This window comes from Choloepus didactylus, chromosome 1 (assembly GCF_015220235.1).
Source record: "Choloepus didactylus isolate mChoDid1 chromosome 1, mChoDid1.pri, whole genome shotgun sequence".
In the NCBI taxonomy this organism is placed as follows: Eukaryota; Metazoa; Chordata; class Mammalia; order Pilosa; family Megalonychidae; genus Choloepus; species Choloepus didactylus.
Genome location: NC_051307.1, coordinates 199,164,958 through 199,184,818, shown reverse-complemented (window position 1 = coordinate 199,184,818; position 19,861 = coordinate 199,164,958). Strand labels below are relative to the sequence as shown.

The 19,861-nt window shown below is 50.3% G+C and overlaps 2 protein-coding genes across 6 annotated transcripts in view; one reads left to right on the top strand and one right to left on the bottom strand.

The window, feature by feature from the left end:
- NBEAL2 (neurobeachin like 2) overlaps window positions 1–7,250 on the bottom strand; it is a 29,474-nt gene extending 22,224 nt beyond the window's left edge. For 3 of the 4 annotated variants that reach the window (XM_037849520.1, XM_037849530.1, XM_037849539.1), the window contains exon 1: window positions 7,021–7,249. In XM_037849520.1, coding sequence (XP_037705448.1) covers window positions 7,021–7,071 — 51 coding nt within the window. In that variant the 5' untranslated portion in view covers window positions 7,072–7,249. Of the gene's footprint in view, window positions 1–7,020 lie in introns of all 4 variants that reach the window. The other variant, XM_037849503.1, reaches the window with a different exon arrangement.
- The window catches only part of CCDC12 (coiled-coil domain containing 12), a 60,997-nt gene continuing 46,187 nt past the window's right edge, over window positions 5,052–19,861 (top strand). Inside the window, exon 1 of one of the 2 annotated variants that reach the window (XM_037849567.1) lies at window positions 5,052–5,477. In XM_037849567.1, coding sequence (XP_037705495.1) covers window positions 5,067–5,477 — 411 coding nt within the window. In that variant the 5' untranslated portion in view covers window positions 5,052–5,066. Of the gene's footprint in view, window positions 5,478–9,538; window positions 9,678–19,861 lie in introns of those variants that run through there. The other variant, XM_037849576.1, reaches the window with a different exon arrangement.

Genomic DNA, 19,861 nt, shown 5'->3' with positions numbered 1-19,861 from the left:
GAGCATGGGGGTGAGTCCTGGGTTGGACATGAGCTCCTCTCTCCCTCCACCCACTGTCCTGGAACCATTTGGAGCCCCCATCCCAACTGTTTGAGCCCATATGGCAATTTTCTTTCCCTGGGTCTGAGAAGTGGGGCAGGGTCTAAGCTGGAGAAGGGTGATGGGGCAAGGGACACAGCATAGTCAGTACCCAAAGGCCTGAGGATGCCTTCCAGGTGTCATGACCCTCATGTCCAAAGACCTCCAGAAATACCTTTGAATGGATGGCTAATCATTGCCTCCTGTGGGCCCCAGACCACAGGGCCAGGCCTGATGGGCCCCAGGGGTGGGGGTGTCTAGCCTCTGCAGACCCAGGCCAGGCCCATGAGAAACCCAGGCAGGCAGCTCTTCACCCTGTGATTGGCACCTTCCTTGCATGTTTTGGCAGAGATCAGAGGCCCAGGCAACCCCGCCAGGGGCGCCAAGGTGCTAGCCCACATCACTACGACATTTCTCTGTCAGTCACCTCCACTCTCTGCTGCTGGCAGCCCCCCTGCTCCCCTCCCTCTGTCCACACCTCTCCTCCCCACCAGTCAGCAAGGCAACCAAAATGCCCAGCTCTGAAAAACCAGAGCTGGCCAGGGCTCCTGGACCATTTCTTCTGATCCCTTCCCATTACAGATGGGGAAATGGAGGCCCCCAAGAGGACCCTTCATCCACTACCACAGCTTCCGCTGCACCTTCGAGATGCCGAAAGCCAGACCTCTGTTCTTGCTAGCCAGCCTGCCCACCCAAACTGACCATGTGATCTTTGACCCTTGCCTCAGTGACCCTCAAAGAATGTCCAACAACATCCTCCCCTCTTCTACCCCTAAACAACCCTCAGTCAAACCACAGTCATCTCTCACCCAAAATGTAGGCCGTTTTCACTGGCTGCAGCTTGCTGAACATCTGAAAACCTCAATCACTTCATATCCCTCCCTCTTCCCAATATGGGATAAAGACCCAACATCTGGGCCTGGCATTCAAGACCCCTAATCCAATCAGGGCCTGCTTCTCCAGCCTACCCACCTCTCCCCTTCTAGGATTCACGTCCTCTTGTCCAAACCTCTGCCCACCTACCCCCATCCCCTCTGTGACTTAGGCTTTTGACAATTCTGCAGGAACCTCCTACCCTACACTCCTTGTGGCCAGCACCTGGATCTGTCCTTCCCTTACCACGTGGTGCCCTCAGACTGGGCACACTCTCGATTCCACACCTGCAGCCCACCCAGTCCTGCAAAATTCCAGCAGGTCTAGGCTGATCTGGGTTCAGGGCTGGGGCAATCAAGGCAGGCGTTGTGGGCTCTGGAGGGGGCAGGAAGGGTTTGTAAAGTACAGCGTTGGGTGGGGTGGGGGTAGCTGCTTGTCCTACCTCTGTGGGTCTCCCCTCTTCTCCCTGGGAGGCCTCGGCCCAGCTCTGACCAGAGCCTGGTGGCTTAAGGCTGCAGTGCTAGGGGGTACAGGAATCCCTTCTGGAGTAGGGGCCAGGAGGCAGAGCAGGGCAAGGGTCTGTGAGCATGTGGCAGTGCTGCGTGTGGAGTCCAGAGCTGGGAAAGGATGGCTGTGGTGCTTGGGCTCCCCATGCCCCTGTCAGAGGCTCTGGCTCAGCTGGCTCCCTTCTCCCTTGCCAGTTCGGAGCAGGAAGAGCAGGCAGGGCTGGCCCAGCCCCTACCCCAATCCGACTGGGGAGGGTCCCAACCCCACCGCTTCCCCGTGGGCAGGTTAGGAGCAACCATACTTGACAAGCTCTCCTCAAAGGCCCTGGGCCCACAAGTAAGTGGAGGGTTGTGCATATTGGAGGGGGTTGGGGAGGAGAGGTCTCACGTCAGCTCTATAGGGCCCCCACACCCGTGCCCAAATAGACCTGAGGGCATTCAGAGAATACTCATGGGAGGCATGGGCACTGGGCAGGGGGTGGGCGGGCAGGGCTCTAAGCGCCGGGTCAGCCTGAACAGTCCCTGGATTGCCATTTCCCCTGAACTCTGAGGTAACCCAGGAAGGGGCAGGCAGCCATGGTGGGGGGAGGGAGGCTTTCTGCCAGGGGGACAAGGACCACAGGCCGTGGATTTACTGAGCTGTTAAAGAACTAATAGCCAAGCAGGCCCTGACCGTGCTGCCCCCAGACCCTAACTGCCCTGCTTCAGGCCTGATGTCAGCCCTGGCCTGCCTTGTGCCTCACCTCAGAGCCCAGGTCTTGCCTCATTCCCCTGCCCCAACCTCATCACCATCTCACCTGTGGGTTTATAATGGGGCAATACCTGAAAAGCTTTTAAACAGCGCCTGGCACACAGTGGATGTTCAGTAGACATCAGGCACCTTCACTGCCTGATCAGCCAGCCACCTGCCCTAACACAAGCGCCCATCTTTAAAGCAAGCCCCCAGCTTCTCCCCAGCCTTGAAGGCCCTGCATGGGTGGTCCCCAATCATCTCCAGCCTTGACACCCCAAACCCACCTATGCCCTGTTCCAAGGGCTCTACTTGTTGTGCCCCTTACCCCCACCCAACCTACACCTGCTTTGCTTTCCATGTTTCCGTTGCCTAAATACCCCCCACCCCCCAACAAGTACCAGCACCCTTCCTAAGACCCACCCCTGTCTGGTGTCCAGGGAGCTCTCAGGAGTTGGTGTTGCCAGAATGGACTCACTGGTTGAGGGCCTGGGTTCTGGAGTTCAGTCCTGGTTCTAATACTTAACAGCTTGTTACTTAACCTCTTTGAGTCTTGGCTACCTCTTTAGAACCATCTCTTTTCTTAGAGGGTAAAAGTCCTCAAGTTACACCCACCTAGCACATGGTAAGGGTGAAGTGAATGGGCGCTCTGCCCCCAAATCCAGGGGCTCTCACCTTTCCAAGCCCTCAGCATTCTGGGGCAATCATCTCCTACCCACTCACCTCTGTGAGTGACAGGTAAGTAGCAGACCTTGGCTCATCATCACAGGTGAGGTCTCATGGGCCACTCCCTAGACAGCTGTCCCAGGCAAAGTATTCTGGTGGGCCTCTAACTGGTGGGGTAGTTAGAGTAGATGGCAGCTCAATAGTGGGTGACTCCCCCCAGTCAGAGCTGCCTGGGTGGTAGTGAGTGCCCCATCTCCAGGAATAGGCAAGCAGAAATGCGACAGGGTGGGGTGGGGTCTGTTCTGGATGGCCCCTCCCAGGCCTTGGGACCTCTCTGCTCAGCATCCAGAGAGGGAGGCAATGTCAAGTCGAAGGTGGTTTCTGACTACATCGCAAGGACAAGAGCCATGGGAGGATCTCGAGCCATGGGATGAGGCAGAAAGACGGGGACTTTGCCAGGGGCAGGGGCACTGAAGATGGTGGTCTGAGTGCTTGGGGCCAGCCTTACATCTTCACCTGGGGAGCGGGGTCATGAAAGGGGAGGACTTCTTGGTCTCCATAACAACCTCCAGGGCTTTAAACTCTCCTTGTCCTATTACTATGGAAACGGGATTTCCTTCCAGGGTCCCCATAGTAACCAACCCTGTTTCCATGGGGACCCCACACTTACCCGTCAGTTCCCCAGTTGCCATGACAACTCCAAGGATTACCAGACCCTCCCCCAACCTTGGGCTCTGTGCTAATCTCCCCATCACCTCTGCACACCCCCTTCAGTTGGCTGGTAATGGAGGCAGGAGGAGGAAACCCCTCCTGATCAAGCACCCAAGAGGCCACTCCACCTTCCATTCTCCCATTCCAAGAGGGTAAACTGAGGCCCAAAAGGGAATATGACCCAGGTAAGGTCCTGGAAGGAACAGAGGACCTGGCCAAGGTTTCCATGAGGCAGAAGAGCTCAGCGGGCAAGGGAAAAGGACTAGGGGCACGATGCAAAGTCAACCCCAGTTCTGGACCTGACCTCCTTGGGAACTGCTGAGCCCTCAGGGGCGTAATTGGAGAGATGGGTGAATTCAGCCTGGGCACTCCACCTGTAACCTGAGTGCTTGCCCTACCCTAACCTTTGTGACTCTGAGCCCCCTCAGCTCTCTGTGCCCCTCAATACCTCCTTTCATTGGGAAGCTGTTGAGCAACACCCCTGCACCAGCCAGAAAAGGGGCCATCATTTGCATGCGATTTTGTATAACTTTTACTTGACACCCAATTACCAGCCTAGTGGGTACTGTACCCAGTTTTCTTATCCTCTCACCTCCCTGCTACACCCTGCCCCTTCACACCCTCCCTGGGGAAGTCCCAATGCATTGAGGGTACTCTAGGCATGTCCCCACTCATCCACCAGGCCTCCTTGGCTACCTCTCCCCTCCCCCTGACTCCAGACAACTTGCTCTGGTATTTCTGACTGCCATGTGCTTGCTCTTGCTGTTTCCATCCCCTCAGCTTTCAAGACCGAACTCAAAATCAGCCTCCTCTGGGATGACTTCCCTGATTGGTCACTGCCACGAAGGCCATCTTCTCCATCCACTTATTCAGCAAATACCCGAGGAGCACCTACTGAAGGCAAGGTGCCGGAGAAACTGAGGAGTGGCAAGCACAATGAAGGTTAAAATGGGGGCATGCCTGAGCTGTGGTCCAGCTCAGTCTAGGGGGGAACAGAGAAGGAAGCCTCCTCAAATGGGAGCAAGGGGGCTCCAGGCAAAGGAAAACAGCCTGCACCATCCCAGGGTGGAGACCCACCTGAGGCTTCCTGCCCACAGGACGAAACCTTTCCTGGGTAAAGGAACACAACACGATGGAGGCTGGCCAGAGCCCTGCCTGACTTGGCCTCAAACTCGTCTGATGACCTTGGCATGTCCCTGCCTTGGTTTCTCCAGTGCCCCAAGAGGCTCTGCAAAGTGATGTCCAGGGGGCACTGCGGCCCCTCTCTCCCTCCTTACCTCAGTAGCTTCCCACCTGACAGCCCCCTCCTTACCTTTGCCTGAACCCCCCCTACCAACCCACTCCCACTCCCCAGCTGATCAGGGCCCAAGAGGCAGGGGTAGGAGGTAGGCGGGTCTGAACTCACAGTCGGTGAGGGGAGAGGAAGGGCAGGAAGTCGGGAGCTCCCTGGGGTCTCCGCCCACCCGCCCAGGCCCAGACTGGGGAAACAGGTTTGCCAGCTGATGTCAGCTCTCACTGCTGAAGGGAGGGGTACAGGTGTTCGCAGAGGCTCTGGCTGCCTGGCGGGCCTGCTCTGGGGTCTTTTAACACCTTCTATCAGCTCTCTTCTTTACCTTGCATTCTCCCTCCCCAACAAAAGGCACCTAGTGGAGCTTACTATTGGGCCAAGCCACCCTTCCCCGGGAGCCCAGCACAGAGGGTGGGGACAGTGTTCCAGGAGCAGGACCAGGCGGGCAGGAAGGCAGTGCTGGGAGGCTGACCGGCGTTTCCTCTCCCCAGGCGGCCTGGCCCCGCCCGGCTCTCCGGTTTGCGCTCACATCCTGGATTTGTTTGCCTGGCTCCAGGCTGTCCCTGCCTGCCCAGGCTTCCAAGGCCACAACTGGCCAGCCTGTGCTCCATACCTGCCCAGCAAGGTGAGCAGCTGGGGTGTGGGGGCGGACTCAGCATAGGTGTCAGTGCTAAACACCTCTTGAGGGGGTAGAGGGGCTGCCCAGGTGCAGAGCCCAGTTAGAAGGGGTAGCTGGAGGGAACCGTGCTGCAGGTAGTCCTAAGGGATTGAACCAAGACAACCAAGATGCTACCTACCTCCCCCCACCCCCCAGAAGCATGTCACCCAGCCTGAAGGTCCACCACTAACATTCCTCAGACTTATCACCTGGGTCAACCCCCTTCCCTTGGTCACAGGTGAAGAAACTGAGTTCCAAGGAACTGCCCACTGCCAGATTTCCTTCTGGGACCCTTTGCCCCTTCATAAGGACGGACTCTTGGAGACGAAGATAGAGAGGGTGGGGTCATGGGGCCCAATGGGGCCAGGAAAGCGGGAGCCTTCTCTGGCTTGGACCAGCCATATTTACTGCTTCTCTGCAGAGCCCAGGCCACCCCTGAGGGAAGCGAGGCTCAGAAGTACACAAAGCTTGTCCTGGGTCACTCTCCTTCACACACTGGACCTCTTACAACCTGAGTGGACTAAAGAGGCTGTGACTCTTATGGCCTGGACTCCAGGTCCCAGGGGCCCCAGGCCAGCCTCTTCAGGAAGGGACAGCTGGTCTGAGCATGAACTTCCCCCAGTGACGAACCAATCCTTAGCACACAATGGCCCATTGTGCCCAGGGCACACCTGAGCCAGGAGCATGATGCCAGGCAGGTGTAGAGAGGCAGGTTGGTGCTGGGTGAGGCTGGGGAGGGTTGGGTGTGACCCTAAGATCCCTCCCTGCTGTGGGCACAGAAGGAAAGTGGGGGCCAATGTGTGTGAGACATAGAATTTGGGCAACACCAGGTTATTGGCCCTGTGGGGAGACCCGGGTCACCTTCTGAGGTCAACTAAAGTGGTCAGGGATGGGGAACCCAGGAGCTCCCTCTGTCCCTCTCAAACATTTTTCCTGGTCTCAACCCCCAATCTCCATTCTCAGCATCTGTGGTAAAACTTTCTTCTGGCTCCTGGAGGGGTCCTAAGTCCAATTCTCAGCACGGCGGGTGGGGCCGCCCCAAGTCTGAAAGGAGTTTATCACTCACCGCCTGCTAGGACCCGCAGCCTACCTTCAGACCCATCGGCCACGACCACCCAGCGGGTCGCGCCCACAGAAGGGGCAGCTCAAATGCAAACTGAGTCTCCTTTTCCCTTCCCAATCCTTCTTTCATTTTCTCCGGACCTCAGTCTCCTTATCTGTAAAAGGGGGAAGTGCCGGGCCATGCCAGCCTAGCCCCCTCTCCTCGAGCACCATTCAGGTTGGACAGCCCCCGCCTGAGGGGCTCCCGTGGGTGAGCGCCCTTGAGGGTTGTCCCCTAGGTGTTAGTGCCAGGGGCACCCGGCCGGCCGGCGGCGCAAACATGTGCGGAGCCCGAGCGCACCCGGCGAGCGCGCGAATGTACGCGGTCCCGGCGGCACCCGGCACAGGTGCAGCAGGCGCGGGACGCGTGGAGCTGGGGCACTGCCGGCGCGGGGCGGGGCGTGCTCACCTGCGCATAGTACAGCAGCCACAACTCGTACAGCCGCTCCGAGGCGGCCATGGCCCGACCCGGCTCCGGCCTCGCTGCGCGCCACCTGCCGCCACCGCCTCCTCCGCGCCGCCCGCCGTCTGCCCTCCGCCAGGCCCATGGGCGGAGGGCGTTACTCTGGGGCGGAGCGGCGCGGCGCGGTAGTACTGGGGGAAGTTCGCTGCTCCTGCCCCCGCCGCGCTGAGCCACCCAAGCCCGCTGGTTCCTCCTCCTCCTCCCGGCCAGCCACCGCCGCCGCCCCGCCTCTCCCGGGACAGAGAGAAGGGCGGGGAGCGGGCGGAAGGAGGAGCCCGAGGTCAGGGCGGCCCCGGAGGGCGCCTCGCAGCCCCGCCCCCCGCAGGCCGCGCCCCCACCGGTGCCTCGCAAGCGGCCTGTCTGAGCCGCGGGAACCAGGGTAGCGATCTGGGAGTCCAGATTTTCCCTGGTCCTAGTTCCTCCGAGGACGCAATCCGTGTGGCTGGAGTTACCACCATTCTCGCGAGGAACAGGCCCGCGGGACGGGGGAAGGGACTGCGGGCCGTGTGGCGCCGGCACTGTCTGGTCGGCCACGATCCTTCAACAAGTAATAACAGCAAACACAACGACGACCACGTAGAGCTTACCACGTGTCAGGTGCTTTTCTAATCTCTTTAGAGAGAGATCGAAGAACCACTTTTGAGCTTCTGCTTGAAGAGCAGAATGGGGGTGTGAGGGGAGCGGGTATCAGAGAGTGGGAAGACAAACCTGAAATACCTCCAGAGATAGGGGGCGCTGTACCTTCAACAACAGGCAGATCCCTGGGGGCTTTAGACAACCCTGCTGGTTCCCAACTCCAGGAAGCCTTCCAAGATCCTCCGGTAGAGGCGCCCTCATTCCAGGGCCTGGGCTTGCTTCACATCATTCCTCTCCTTTAACTTGAGGCGAGTACCTCATCCTTCTGTTTTACAGATGGAGAAAACGAGGCCCGCACTGGCCAAATGAGGACTACTTGGGCAGCCAAGGGCAAAGGGCCAGGAACACAGGCATGACTGTGATGGGCCATGCTGGCTCCTTCCCCAGCGCCCCACAGGGCCAGCCTGGGAGGTGAGGAAGTTCATAGAGGTTGGACAGGGGTTTGGGGAAAGAATGGTGGAGGTGGGGGTGGGGTACAGAGGGCAGGAAGGGGCAGGCACGACTCAGGTGGTAGTAGGAATTTGCCAAACTGGAGTCCCCCTGGACCTTGGGTGGCTCAAAGAAGACAGAGACTGCCCTCAGCCCCATTCTGTTCTGTCCTCCTGGCTTCTTGGGCAGTCTCTCCAGTCAGGCCTTTTTTTTTTCTGCCTTGTCCACCGTCCACCCTACCTCTTGGCTGACATTTCCTGAGCACCTCCTACATAAGGGCCAGGTCGTGGCAGGGATCCCTACCTACTGCAGGGGAGAGGAAGTAAAAGGACCCAGGTTAGATGGGGTCAAGGGGCTGGACTGGGAAGGGTCTGTAGCACAAGGGCCCCTGAAGGAAGGAGTGGGTGTCTGCCTGTGGCCGGTCTGGGAAGGGAACCCCCAGGCAAGGAACAGCCTGGCTGAGAAAGGGCAGGAGAGTTGTGTTCCCTGAAGGGGGCATGGCCTCCTTTCCCCAAGCGGGAGGAGTCACAACTTTGGGTACGCCCAATATGCTGTCAGAAGATCATGATTTCAGCCAGCCTCCGCACACACTGCCTAAATGGTCTGTCTGTTATCTTCCTCGCTGATTAAAGCAGGGAAGAAAACACTGGCGGCTCCTGCTGGGTGGCCGTACACCCCGTGGCCGTCAGCTTTAGTCGAGGCCCAGCCAACCCTTCCTAAGCACAGTGGGTTTCTTGGGAGTCCTGCCAGCCTGCTGGGCCTCCGTTGGGGTTCGTCCTTCTCCAGGGGAGGTAGTCTGGTCCCCAGGTATTTTGTGGCTCCAGGAGCGGGGTGGGGGTGGAAAGGGATCTTCAGTGTACCCGGAAGGAAATGGCTATTCAGCCAGGTCCCGCACTGTGCAGGTTTTGTCTGAGGTTGCAGCAAGAAAACCCTGGGGGCGCTGGGACAGGTGAGTTCGGGGAGCCACAGGCAGCGGGGGATAGGAGGGAGGCAGACCTCGTGTTGGGCTGGAGTCGGGAATGCAATGGAAGGCTTTTTAAAGACATTCGTGCCTTGAAGGATCAGGACAAGTGGACAAGGATGGGTCACGGCTTTCCTTGACGTCGGTATGGAGTAAAGCGGTGGTTGGTGCTTAGGCAAACTCAGAGCGATCGACGCGCTCTATTTTCCTTCTCTTAGGTCTGATTCCATTTACTGCTTTCTCACCGATTGGCGTTGGACAAATCGAGCCTTAGCACTATTTTCTTTGCGGGACCCCGCCCACTAAGCGAATGGCCAGGGAAGAAAGGGGCGGTCCCTCCTATAGGAACTCAGCATTGATTGGCTTTCAGGACTTCCTGCTCTCCCAATCTCGCCCCTGGATTGGCCATGAGACTTTCATCTAATCTCTTGGGGCCTACTCAGTGCAGGGCGAGGAAGAAGGTGGGGGGTTGGTGGGAAAGATGGCGGCGCCTGCTGCCGGTATGGGCCGTTTAGAAGAAGAGGCGCTGCGGCGAAAAGAACGCCTGAAGGCTTTACGTGAGAAAACTGGGCGAAAGGTAAGGAATGGGGAATGACGGCCATAGCTGCAACAGCCCGCGTTCGGGGTCCGGAACGGGGGCGGAAGAGCAGAAGACGACTAAGGGAAAGGTAACTGCGGACGCGCGCATGCGTGAGTAGCTAGCGCATGCGCGAGTAGCGGGCGCCCGCCCATGAAGACTGGTGGAGGCAGGCTCAGGACTTCTTGGCGCTGGTGCCGTTGTGGCGCATGCGCGGGTGTTGGTGGGGCAGTGGTTAGCGCAGCCTTTCCCAGGAGACCGGCGTCTGAGTTCTTTTAGGCTCTCGCCAGGTGTTGTTTGTGGATACCCGAAATTAAAGGTCAACAGAAGATTCAGAGTGGTCAGGCTCAAAACAAGTCACCCCCAACGACCCAATGAATATCTGAAACTAGAAGCTGGCCTTTCGATTGGCCTCTCCCTCATGATCGATTCTTGGAGTCTGGCAGACCCTCCCCTGTCCGCCAACGCGCCTTTGGCGCGGCGGCAAGTGACTGTCCCCTGGATGTGCAGCTGGTGTCGTTGAGTGCAAAAATCCAAAGGAAAAGACCCGTCTCTTGGTCAGCATGCACGGTAGAGAAAGAGGAGGACAACTTAGTTCTTTCGCAAGCTACTTCTCTGGATATAGGTCTCACAGTTACATTAGTTGCCAAACTCGAAGCAGTTTTCCTTGCTTTCGTTTGACACCACAGTAGCCTGATTCTGTATCTACTTTGTTGGTTTTCCTGAAATAATCGAAAGGAAGAACTCTGAACTTCTCCTGACTTGAGGCTCTGGGACTTTATCTCCCTGAACCCGGGTTTGTTCATGTCTCCATTAGGAATAACATCCCCTACACTTTCCTTTTAATGGGTTACACTGAAGTGTGGGAAAGGGCCTATGTCTAGGGAGCACTGAGGTTATTGGTTCTGTTGTTGGGTGGGTGAATACTGAAAACTATATTCTGAACGCTACAAAATACAAAGAATTTTGCATATCTAGACCTGTAGGGGTTGGTGGGAAACAAGGACTCCACTTTCCAACTTTTGAAAAAACAGGCAGACGAGTCTGGCCCCTGCTTTCCTTTCTGATGTCTGGCTGTCTGGTGACCTGTGTTTGGAAAGCAAAAGGGGAAGTAATTGTGAGTAAGAACTGGTCACATTGGCTTCTGCTTTTGTTGGCAGTGTGCTGCCGTGTCAGGCAGTTCTCTCCCCAAGCTGCCTGGCCCAGGAAGCTCAAACTCAAGCCTTTTGAACAGTGCTGGCCCAGATTATTGAGGCTGGGTTTGTGGTCAGAATGCCAGGGGCAAGATGGCCCTCTGCCTAGGGAAGGTGGGAAGGAAGCCCCAGACCTTCAGGTGAACTGGCCTTTAAGAAGGGATTCTCTCAATGGGCTGAAAATATGGACTGATTGTTATTTTAATTGGGTTCAATCTCTGCACTTCTGGCTTTTGAAAGCTCTTGACTATGAACTCATTTCTGAAAAGTGTGCATTTGGAAATGACATGGCGTCTCCCTTGGAATTGAGAGCTCCCTGGCTCTTAGAGTTTCCTTGAATTCTTTTTGAGAAACAGGTGTTAGTGTGAAACTTCATTCTTGAATTTTTCGGAAGCTTTTTCCTTTTCCTGGCATATGTCTCCTATCCAGGAGCTCCTCATTTTCCTACTCTCTCCAGCCCTTTTGCTGGTTGGAAAGGGCAAGTTAGAATTTTTTTCCAGGCTGTGGAGTCAATGATGGATCTGTAGCAGGTGGTAAAGTGGCATTTGACTTGGTTCAAGATGGGTTATTGGAGCTGGGAATTCATGCTGGATGCCTACTGTGCACCAGGCATTCAGGCCCTGGAGGTAGGGCAATGAGCAAGTCAGATGGAAGTCTCTGCCCCAAAGAGTTTCCATTTAGCTGGGGAGACAGATAGATAAGCAAAATGTATTGACTGTTAAATGGAGATGGTGCTGCAGAATAAAGGAAAGAAGGAAAGGGAGATGGGGGTTATATAGTTCTCCCATTTTTCTCTGTAGCTTGAACAGTTTAATTTTCTTTATTAAAGAGAATGGAGTTTTCAAATTTAACATGGTTAATGATACCACCTGCCTAGTTTATCTTATCTGGTACTGAAGACAACCCTTAGAAAAACAAATGACAAGGGTTATTCTGTTATTTTATAGGTGGAAACACTAAGGCTGTTAAGTGGCTTGCCCAAGGTTACATGATAGGAGGTATCACAGGAGGAAAAGTGAGAACAGATGCTGATTTTCTTTATGCACTTAGAATGATTGCCCAGATGCAGGGGGTGGGTTGGGGTGGAAATGCTTCACTATATACTTTTGAAAACAAGAGTGTATGCCCTGAGTTCAAGGGGAGTCCAAGCTTCCCCTACACACAGGCCTTGATGCTCTCTGGATCCTGATTCTGACCCTCTATCCTGCTGATGAGAAAGTGGCCCCTAGGTGACACCAAGCTGTGATCATCCTGCCCCAACATGAGAGCAAGGGTGAGAGGGCTGTCTTGGACCTTCCTGTTCCTCCACTTGGCTCTTTTGGAGTGGTGACAGCCAAGCTAAGGACTGGTCTGGAAACTGTACCCTTTGTAGGCTCTTCTTTCTTCCCTCTGTTGCCTCAGGGCTGCCTTTAAAAGTACTTTAATAACATGAAATCTCTTGTAGGGGGAGGAAGAGTGCAATGCTTTCCCCCTTATACCCTTATACAGAACCTTCCTTTGTCTTTCCTGGTGCAACTTTATTTCCCACAGTTCTTGATTGACCTTTTTTGTTAATTATGTAGGGAAAGACAGTTAAGGATCTAAACTTGTAGTTAATTTCCCTGTCCACAGTCCTTTCTTGTGGGATCTATAATTGGTGAAGCTGAGAGGAAATATGGACTGCCTGCTGCTGGCAGATAAGACTCAAGGAGCCTCCTCTCTCAGGGAGGAAGTTGCTCCTCATCGTTAGTTCCGTCCTCTGATGTGAGGATATAGGCTCCCATACAACAGGAGTAGATGGATAGGAGAGTGTTTTGGGAAAGCAGTTTAGAGGTGGGAACATTCAGGGGCATGAAGGCGACGTGGGGGATAATCTGCAGGGTTTGGCAGCAAGCACTTGGCAGTGATTGGGGGCAGGGGTGTGGTCTGAAAATGCTGGGCTAGGTGTTTTAGTGGCCAAGTTTTGCAGGAGCCAGGGTTTCCAGCTGGGAGGGCAGCCAGATCGGGCCTACATTTCTGTATCTTATTTGAACTTCATTTCTTGATACTCATCCAGAAGTTCCAAGCTGGCTGAGTAAGTGAACATTTCAAGGCTCTGGGGATGAAGCTCTGTGTCAGGTAGGACAGCGTGAGGCCACTTTGTCCCCCTCTAATTTCTTCCTTAGCGGCAAAATGGAGGCTATTAAAGGTGATTAACTTGGGTCAAACACTTATTCCTTGGCTATTGGGTTTCCTGAGCATTTGGCATAGATTGGCTGTCTCTTGCTGCCCTGAGACAGAGGGAGGCTGGTTGTCCAGCTAACCAGCCCCTTGGGTTAGGCAGTCTAGGGGCCAAGGTTTGACTCTCAGCTTAAAGGTTGTTATGGATTGACTCATGTCCCCCAAAGACTTGTTCACGTCCTAACCTCTGGTCTTGTGGATATGAACCAATTTGTAAATAAGATCTTTGAAGATATTATTGGTTAAGGTGAAGCCAGACTGAATCAGGGTGGGTCTTAATCCAATATGACTGGAGTCTTTATAAGCAGAAGAAATCTGGAGATGGAGGAGACAGAGAAGAGAGATGGCCGTGTGGCGGAGGCAGAGATGGAGTTATGGATTGCTGGGAAGCCACCACCAGACTGCTACAGACTGCAGAGAAAGCATGATCTACCAACACCTTTATTTGGGGTTTCTAGCCTCCGAAAGTGTGAGGCAATAAATTCTTATTGTTTAAGCCAGTCAGTCCATTATGGTGTTTGGTAGAGCAGCCCTGTCAAACTAAGACACAAGTTCCACAGCAATTTCTGTTTTCACCTGACCCTACAGCAACTCTGTTTAGTAGAACTTTTGTGAGATGATGGCAGCAGTCTATAATTTGCACTGTCTAATATGGTACCTACAATCAACATGTGGCTTATGGGACCTTGAAATGTTGCTATGACATTTTATTATATTTATTTTTAATTAATTTACATTCAAGCAACCACATGTGGCTTATGGGACCTTGTTGGACAGTGCATCTCTGGAAGACTTACTTCCTCTAGTCTGACTCTTAAAAAACCATGAGTCTTGAACTCCCGTTTATTGAGAGCTAAGAGGGGGAGGTTAGGTAGAAACCTAGATGACCATCACATCAACCTTGGTGAACCTAGAGTTGGGGCAGATGGCTCTAAAGTGGTCAGTCTTCATGGTTGGTGTCTCCAGCAGTTGCTTGTCAAGGGTCATTTGTGTGTGTCCCCAGAGGAAGTGAATGCTGAAGATTCGGAATGATATGGTTGTGATCTACACACTGGAGAAGTGTGCAGTGTGGAGAGTGGGAGCAATGCCAAGGTAGGGAAACGCATTAATACTTTCTGTCTTAGGAGCACCAGGATTGGTCCCTGGCCATTGCAGAGTGAGGGCGGAGGAGAGAGCCAGAGTTCAGGGCTACCAAGTGTTGGTAAGAGGGAGTGGGGTAGAGGAGAGCCCAGTGTGCTTGGTGAGGAGTCAGACTTGTTCACATCCCACCCTCAGGAAGTTGTCTCTGTCTCTGATCACATGTGGCCACATCCCCATGCCCGACAGTCTGGTCGCAGAGTCAGCTGAGGAAGTCATTGCCTCTTTTGTTGACAGCCTTTTGTAGGTTGGCAGTCACAACATTTTCATGGCACTTTGTCATGGGATCTCATTGTTCAGCAGCCCTTTGAGGGGGGTATTGGTTCATCCCTGTTTAATAGACCAGGAAACTGGGAGCTGAAAAAACCTTCCACATTGATGCTTTGGAATGTTACCAACCCTTGATTGTCCCTCAGGCCCTGGCCCTATAGCCTTCCTCATTCCACCATAGTTTTTGGGAGCAAGTGACCCCCAGGAAAGGTCTCCCTTCCTCACATGCAAAAACCACCATCAGGCTGCCTGGTGAAGGTGCGTGGTATTGTGGAGGGAGCGTGGGCTTTGGAACCAGACAGGTCTGGTTTACATTTCAGTTCCATTTTTCACATCTGTGAGACTGGAACAAGTCCTGGAAACCCTGAGCCTCCCTATCCTTTGTAAAATCAGGATATAGCTCCTGACCTCGTCAGTAGCTGGAAGAACAGGAAAAGATGATATCTGTGAAGTCTCTAGCTTAAAGTCTTGCACACGGGCCTTTTTTTTTTTTTTTTTTAATCTTCATTTTATTGAGATATACTCACATACCACGCAGTCATACAAAACAAATCGCACTTTCGATTGTTCACAGTACCATTACATAGTTGTACATTCATCACCTAAATCAATCCCTGTCACCTTCATTAGCACACACACAAAAATAACAAGAATAATAATTAGAGTGAAAAAGAGCAATTGAAGTAAAAAAGAACACTGGGTACCTTTGTCTGTTTGTTTCCTTCCCCTATTTTTCTACTCATCCATCCATAAACTAGACAAAGTGGAGTGTGGTCCTTATGGCTTTCCCAATCCCATTGTCACCCCTCATAAGCTACATTTTTATACAACTGTCTTCGAGATTCATCGGTTCTGGGTTGTAGTTTGATATTTTCAGTTATCTACCACCAGCTACCCCAATTCTTTAGAACCTAAAAAGGGTTGTCTAAATTGTGTGTAAGAGTGCCCACCAGAGTGACCTCTCAGCTCCTTTTGGAATCTCTCTGCCACTGAAGCTTATTTCATTTCCTTTCACATCCCCCTTTTGGTCAAGAAGATGTTCTCCGTCCCACGATGCCAGGTCTACATTCCTCCCCGGGAGTCATATTCCACGTTACCAGGGAGATTCACTCCCCTGGGTGTCTGATCCCACGTAGCGGGGAGGGCAGTGATTTCACCTTTCAAGTTGGCTTAGCTAGAGAGAGAGGGCCACATCTGAGCAACAAAGAGGCATTCGGGAGGAGGCTCTTAGGCACAGTTATAGGGAGGCCTAGCCTCTCCTTTGCAGCAACCGTCTTCCCAAGGGTAAAACCTATGGTAGAGGGCTCAACCCATCAAACCACCAGTCCCCTGTATCTGTGGTCATGTTAGCAACCATCGAGGTGGGATAGGCAAATACCCCTGCATTCTCCACAGGCTCCTCAAGGGGGCACTACATCTTTTTTTCCTTGTTTTTCTTTTTTTTTTTTTTTAACTTTCCCTTTTTTTTAAATCAACTGTATGAAAAAAAAGTTAAAAAGAAAACAAACATACAATAAAACAACATTTCAAAGAGACCATAACAAGGGAGTAAGAAAAAGACAACTAACCTAAGATAACTGCTTAACTTCCAACATGTTCCTACTTTACCCCAAGAAAGTTACCTAATATAGCAACATTTCTGTGAACTTGTTCCTACTATATCCATCAGAAATTAACAGACCATAGTCATTCCTGGGCATCCCCAGAACGTTAAATAGCTTATCTGTTCTTCTTGGATTATTGTTCCCCCTTCCTTAATTGCTCTCTATTGCTAGTTCCCCTACATTCTACATTATAAACCATTTGTTTTACATTTTTCAAAGTTCACATTAGTGGTAGCATATAATATTTCTCTTTTTGTGCCTGGCTTATTTCGCTCAACATTATGTCTTCAAGGTTCATCCATGTTGTCATATGTTTCACGAGATCGTTCCTTCTTACTGCTGTGTAGTATTCCATCGTGTGTATATACCACATTTTATTTATCCACTCATCTGTTGAAGGACATTTGGGTTGTTTCCATCTCTTGGCAATTGTGAATAATGCTGCTATGAACATTGGCGTGCAGATATCTGTTCGTGTCACTGCTTTCCGACCTTCTGGGTATATACCGAGAAGTGCAATCGCTGGATCGAATGGTAACTCTATATCTAGTTTTCTAAGGAACTGCCAGACTGACTTCCAGAGTGGCTGAACCATTATACAGTCCCACCAACAATGAATAAGAGTTCCAATTTCTCCACATTCCCTCCAGCATTTGTAGTTTCCTGTTTGTTTAATGGCAGCCACTCTAATTGGTGTTAGATGGTATCTCATTGTGGTTTTAATTTGCATCTCTCTAATAGCTAGTGAAGCTGAACATTTTTTCATGTGTTTCTTGGCCATTTGTATTTCCTCTTCAGAGAACTGTCTTTTCATATCTTTTGCCCATTTTATAATTGGGCTGTCTGTACTATTGTCATTGAGTTGTAGGATTTCTTTCTATATGCAAGATATCAGTCTTTTGTCAGATACATGGTTTCCAAAAATTTTTTCCCATTGAGTTGGCTGCCTCTTTACCTTTTTGAGAAATTCCTTTGAGGTGCAGAAACTTCTAAGCTTGAGGAGTTCCCATTTATCTATTTTTTCTTTTGTTGCTTGTGCTTTGGGTGTAAAGTCTAGGAAGTGGCCGCCTAATACAAGGTCTTGAAGATGTTTTCCTACATTATCTTCTAGGATTTTTATGGTACTTTCTTTTATATTGAGATCTTTGGTCCATGTTGAGTTAATTTTTGTGTAGGGGGTGAGGTAGGGGTCCTCTTTCATTCTTTTGGATATGGATATCCAACTCTCCCAGCCCCATTTGTTGAAAAGACCATTATGACTCAGTTCAGTGACTTTAGGGGCCTTATCAAAGATCAGTCGGCCATAGATCTGAGGGTCTATCTCTGAATTCTCACTTTGATTCCATTGATCTATATGTCTATCTTTGTGCCAGTACCATGCTGTTTTGACAACTGTGGCTTTATAATAAGCTTCAAAGTCAGGGAGTGTAAGTCCTCCCACTTCGTTTTTCTTTTTTAGAGTGTCTTTAGCAATTCGAGGCATCTTCCCTTTCCAAATAAATTTGATAACTAGCTTTTCCAAGTCTGCAAAGTAGGTTGTTGGAATTTTGATTGGGATTGCATTGAATCTGTAGATGAGTTTGGGTAGAATTGACATCTTAATGACATTTAGTCTTCCTATCCATGAACATGGAATATTTTTCCATCTTTTAAGGTCCCCTTCTATTTCTTTTAGTAGAGTTATGTGGTTTTCTTTGTATAGGTCTTTTACATCTTTGGTTAAGTTTATTCCTAGGTACTTGAATTTTTTAGTTGCTATTGAAAATGGTATCTTTTTCTTGAGTGTCTCTTCAGTTTGTTCATTTCTAGCATATAGAAACATTACTGACTTATGTGCATTAATCTTGTATCCCGCTACTTTGCTAAATTTGTTTATTAGCTCTAGTAGCTGTATCGTCGATTTCTCAGGGTTTTCTAGATATAAGATCATATCATCTGCAAACAATGACAGTTTTACTTCTTCTTTTCCAATTTGGATGCCTTTTATTTCTTTGTCTTGCCGGATTGCCCTGGCTAGCACTTCCAGCACAATGTTGAATAACAGTGGTGACAGCGGGCATCCTTGTCTTGTTCCTGATCTTAGAGGGAAGGCTTTCAGTCTCTCACCATTGAGTACTATGCTGGCTGTGGGTTTTTCATATATGCTCTTTATCATGTTGAGGAAGTTTCCTTCAATTCCTACCTTTTGAAGTGTTTTTATCAAAAATGGATGTTGGATTTTGTCGAATGCTTTTTCATCATCTATTGAGATGATCAATTGATTTTTCCCTTTTGACTTGTTAATGTGTTGTAATACATTGATTGATTTTCTTATGTTGAACCATCCTTGCATGCCTGGAATGAACCCCACTTGGTCATGGTTTATGATTTTTTAAATGTGTCTTTGGATTCGATTTGCAAGTATTTTGTTGAGGATTTTTGCATCTATATTCATTAGGGAGATTGGCCGGTAGTTTTCCTTTTTTGTAGCATCTTTGCCTGGTTTTGGTATTAGACTGATGTTAGCTTCATAAAATGAGTTAGGTAGTGTTCCATTTTCTTCAATGTTTTGAAAGAGTTTGAGTAAGATTGGTGTCAGTTCTTTCTGGAAAGTTTGGTAGAATTCCCCTGTGAAGCCATCTGGCCCTGGGCATTTATTTGTGGGAAGATTTTTGATGACTGATTGGATCTCTTTGCTTGTGATGGGTTGGTTGAGGTCTTCTATTTCTTCTCTGGTCAGTCTAGGTTGTTCATATGTTTCCAGGAAATTGTCCATTTCCTCTACATTATCCAGTTTGTTGCCATACAGTTGTTCATAGTATCCTTTTATAATTTTTTTAATTTCTTCAGGATCTGCAGTTATGTCACCTTTTTCATTCATTATTTTGTTTATATGGGTCTTCTCTGTTTTTGATTTTGTCAGTCTAGCTGGGGGCTTGTCAATCTTGTTGATCTCAAAGAACCAACTTTTGGTGATATTTATCCTCTCTATTGTTTTTTTGTTCTCTGTGTCATTTATTTCTGCTTTAATCCTTGTTATTTCTTTTCTTCTACTTGGTTTAGGATTGGTTTGCTGTTCATTTTCTAGCTTCTTCAGTTGATCCATCATTTCTTTGATTTTGGCTCTTTCTTCCTTTTTAATATATGCGTTTAGTGCTATAAATTTCCCCCTCAGCACTGCTTTTGCTGCATCCCATAGGTTTTGGTATGTTGTGTTCTCATTTTCATTTGTCTCTATATATTTAGCAATTTCTCTTGCTATTTCTTCTTTAACCCACTGATTGTTTAGGAGTGTGTTGTTTAACCTCCAGGTATTTGTGAATTTTCTAAGTCTCTGATGGTTATTGACTTCTAATTGTATTCCATTGTGGTCAGAGAATGTGCTTTGAATAATTTCAATCTTTTTAAATTTATTGAGGCTTGTTTTATGTCCCAGCATATGATCTATTCTGGAGAAAGTTCCATGAGCACTAGAAAAGTATGTGTATCCTGGTGATTTGGGATGTAATGTCCTGTATATGTCTGTTAAATCTAATTCATTTATCAGATTGTTTAGGTTTTCAGTTTCCTTATTGGTCTTCTGTCTGGTTGATCTATCTATAGGAGAGAGTGATGTGTTGAAGTCTCCCACAATTATTGTGGAAACATCAATTGCTTCCTTTAGTTTTGCCAGTGTTTCTCTCATGTATTTTGTGGCACCTTGATTGGGTGCATAGACATTTATGATTGTTATTTCTTCTTGTTGAATTGCCCCTTTTATTAGTATGTAGTGGCCTTCTTTGTCTCTCAAAACATCCCTGCA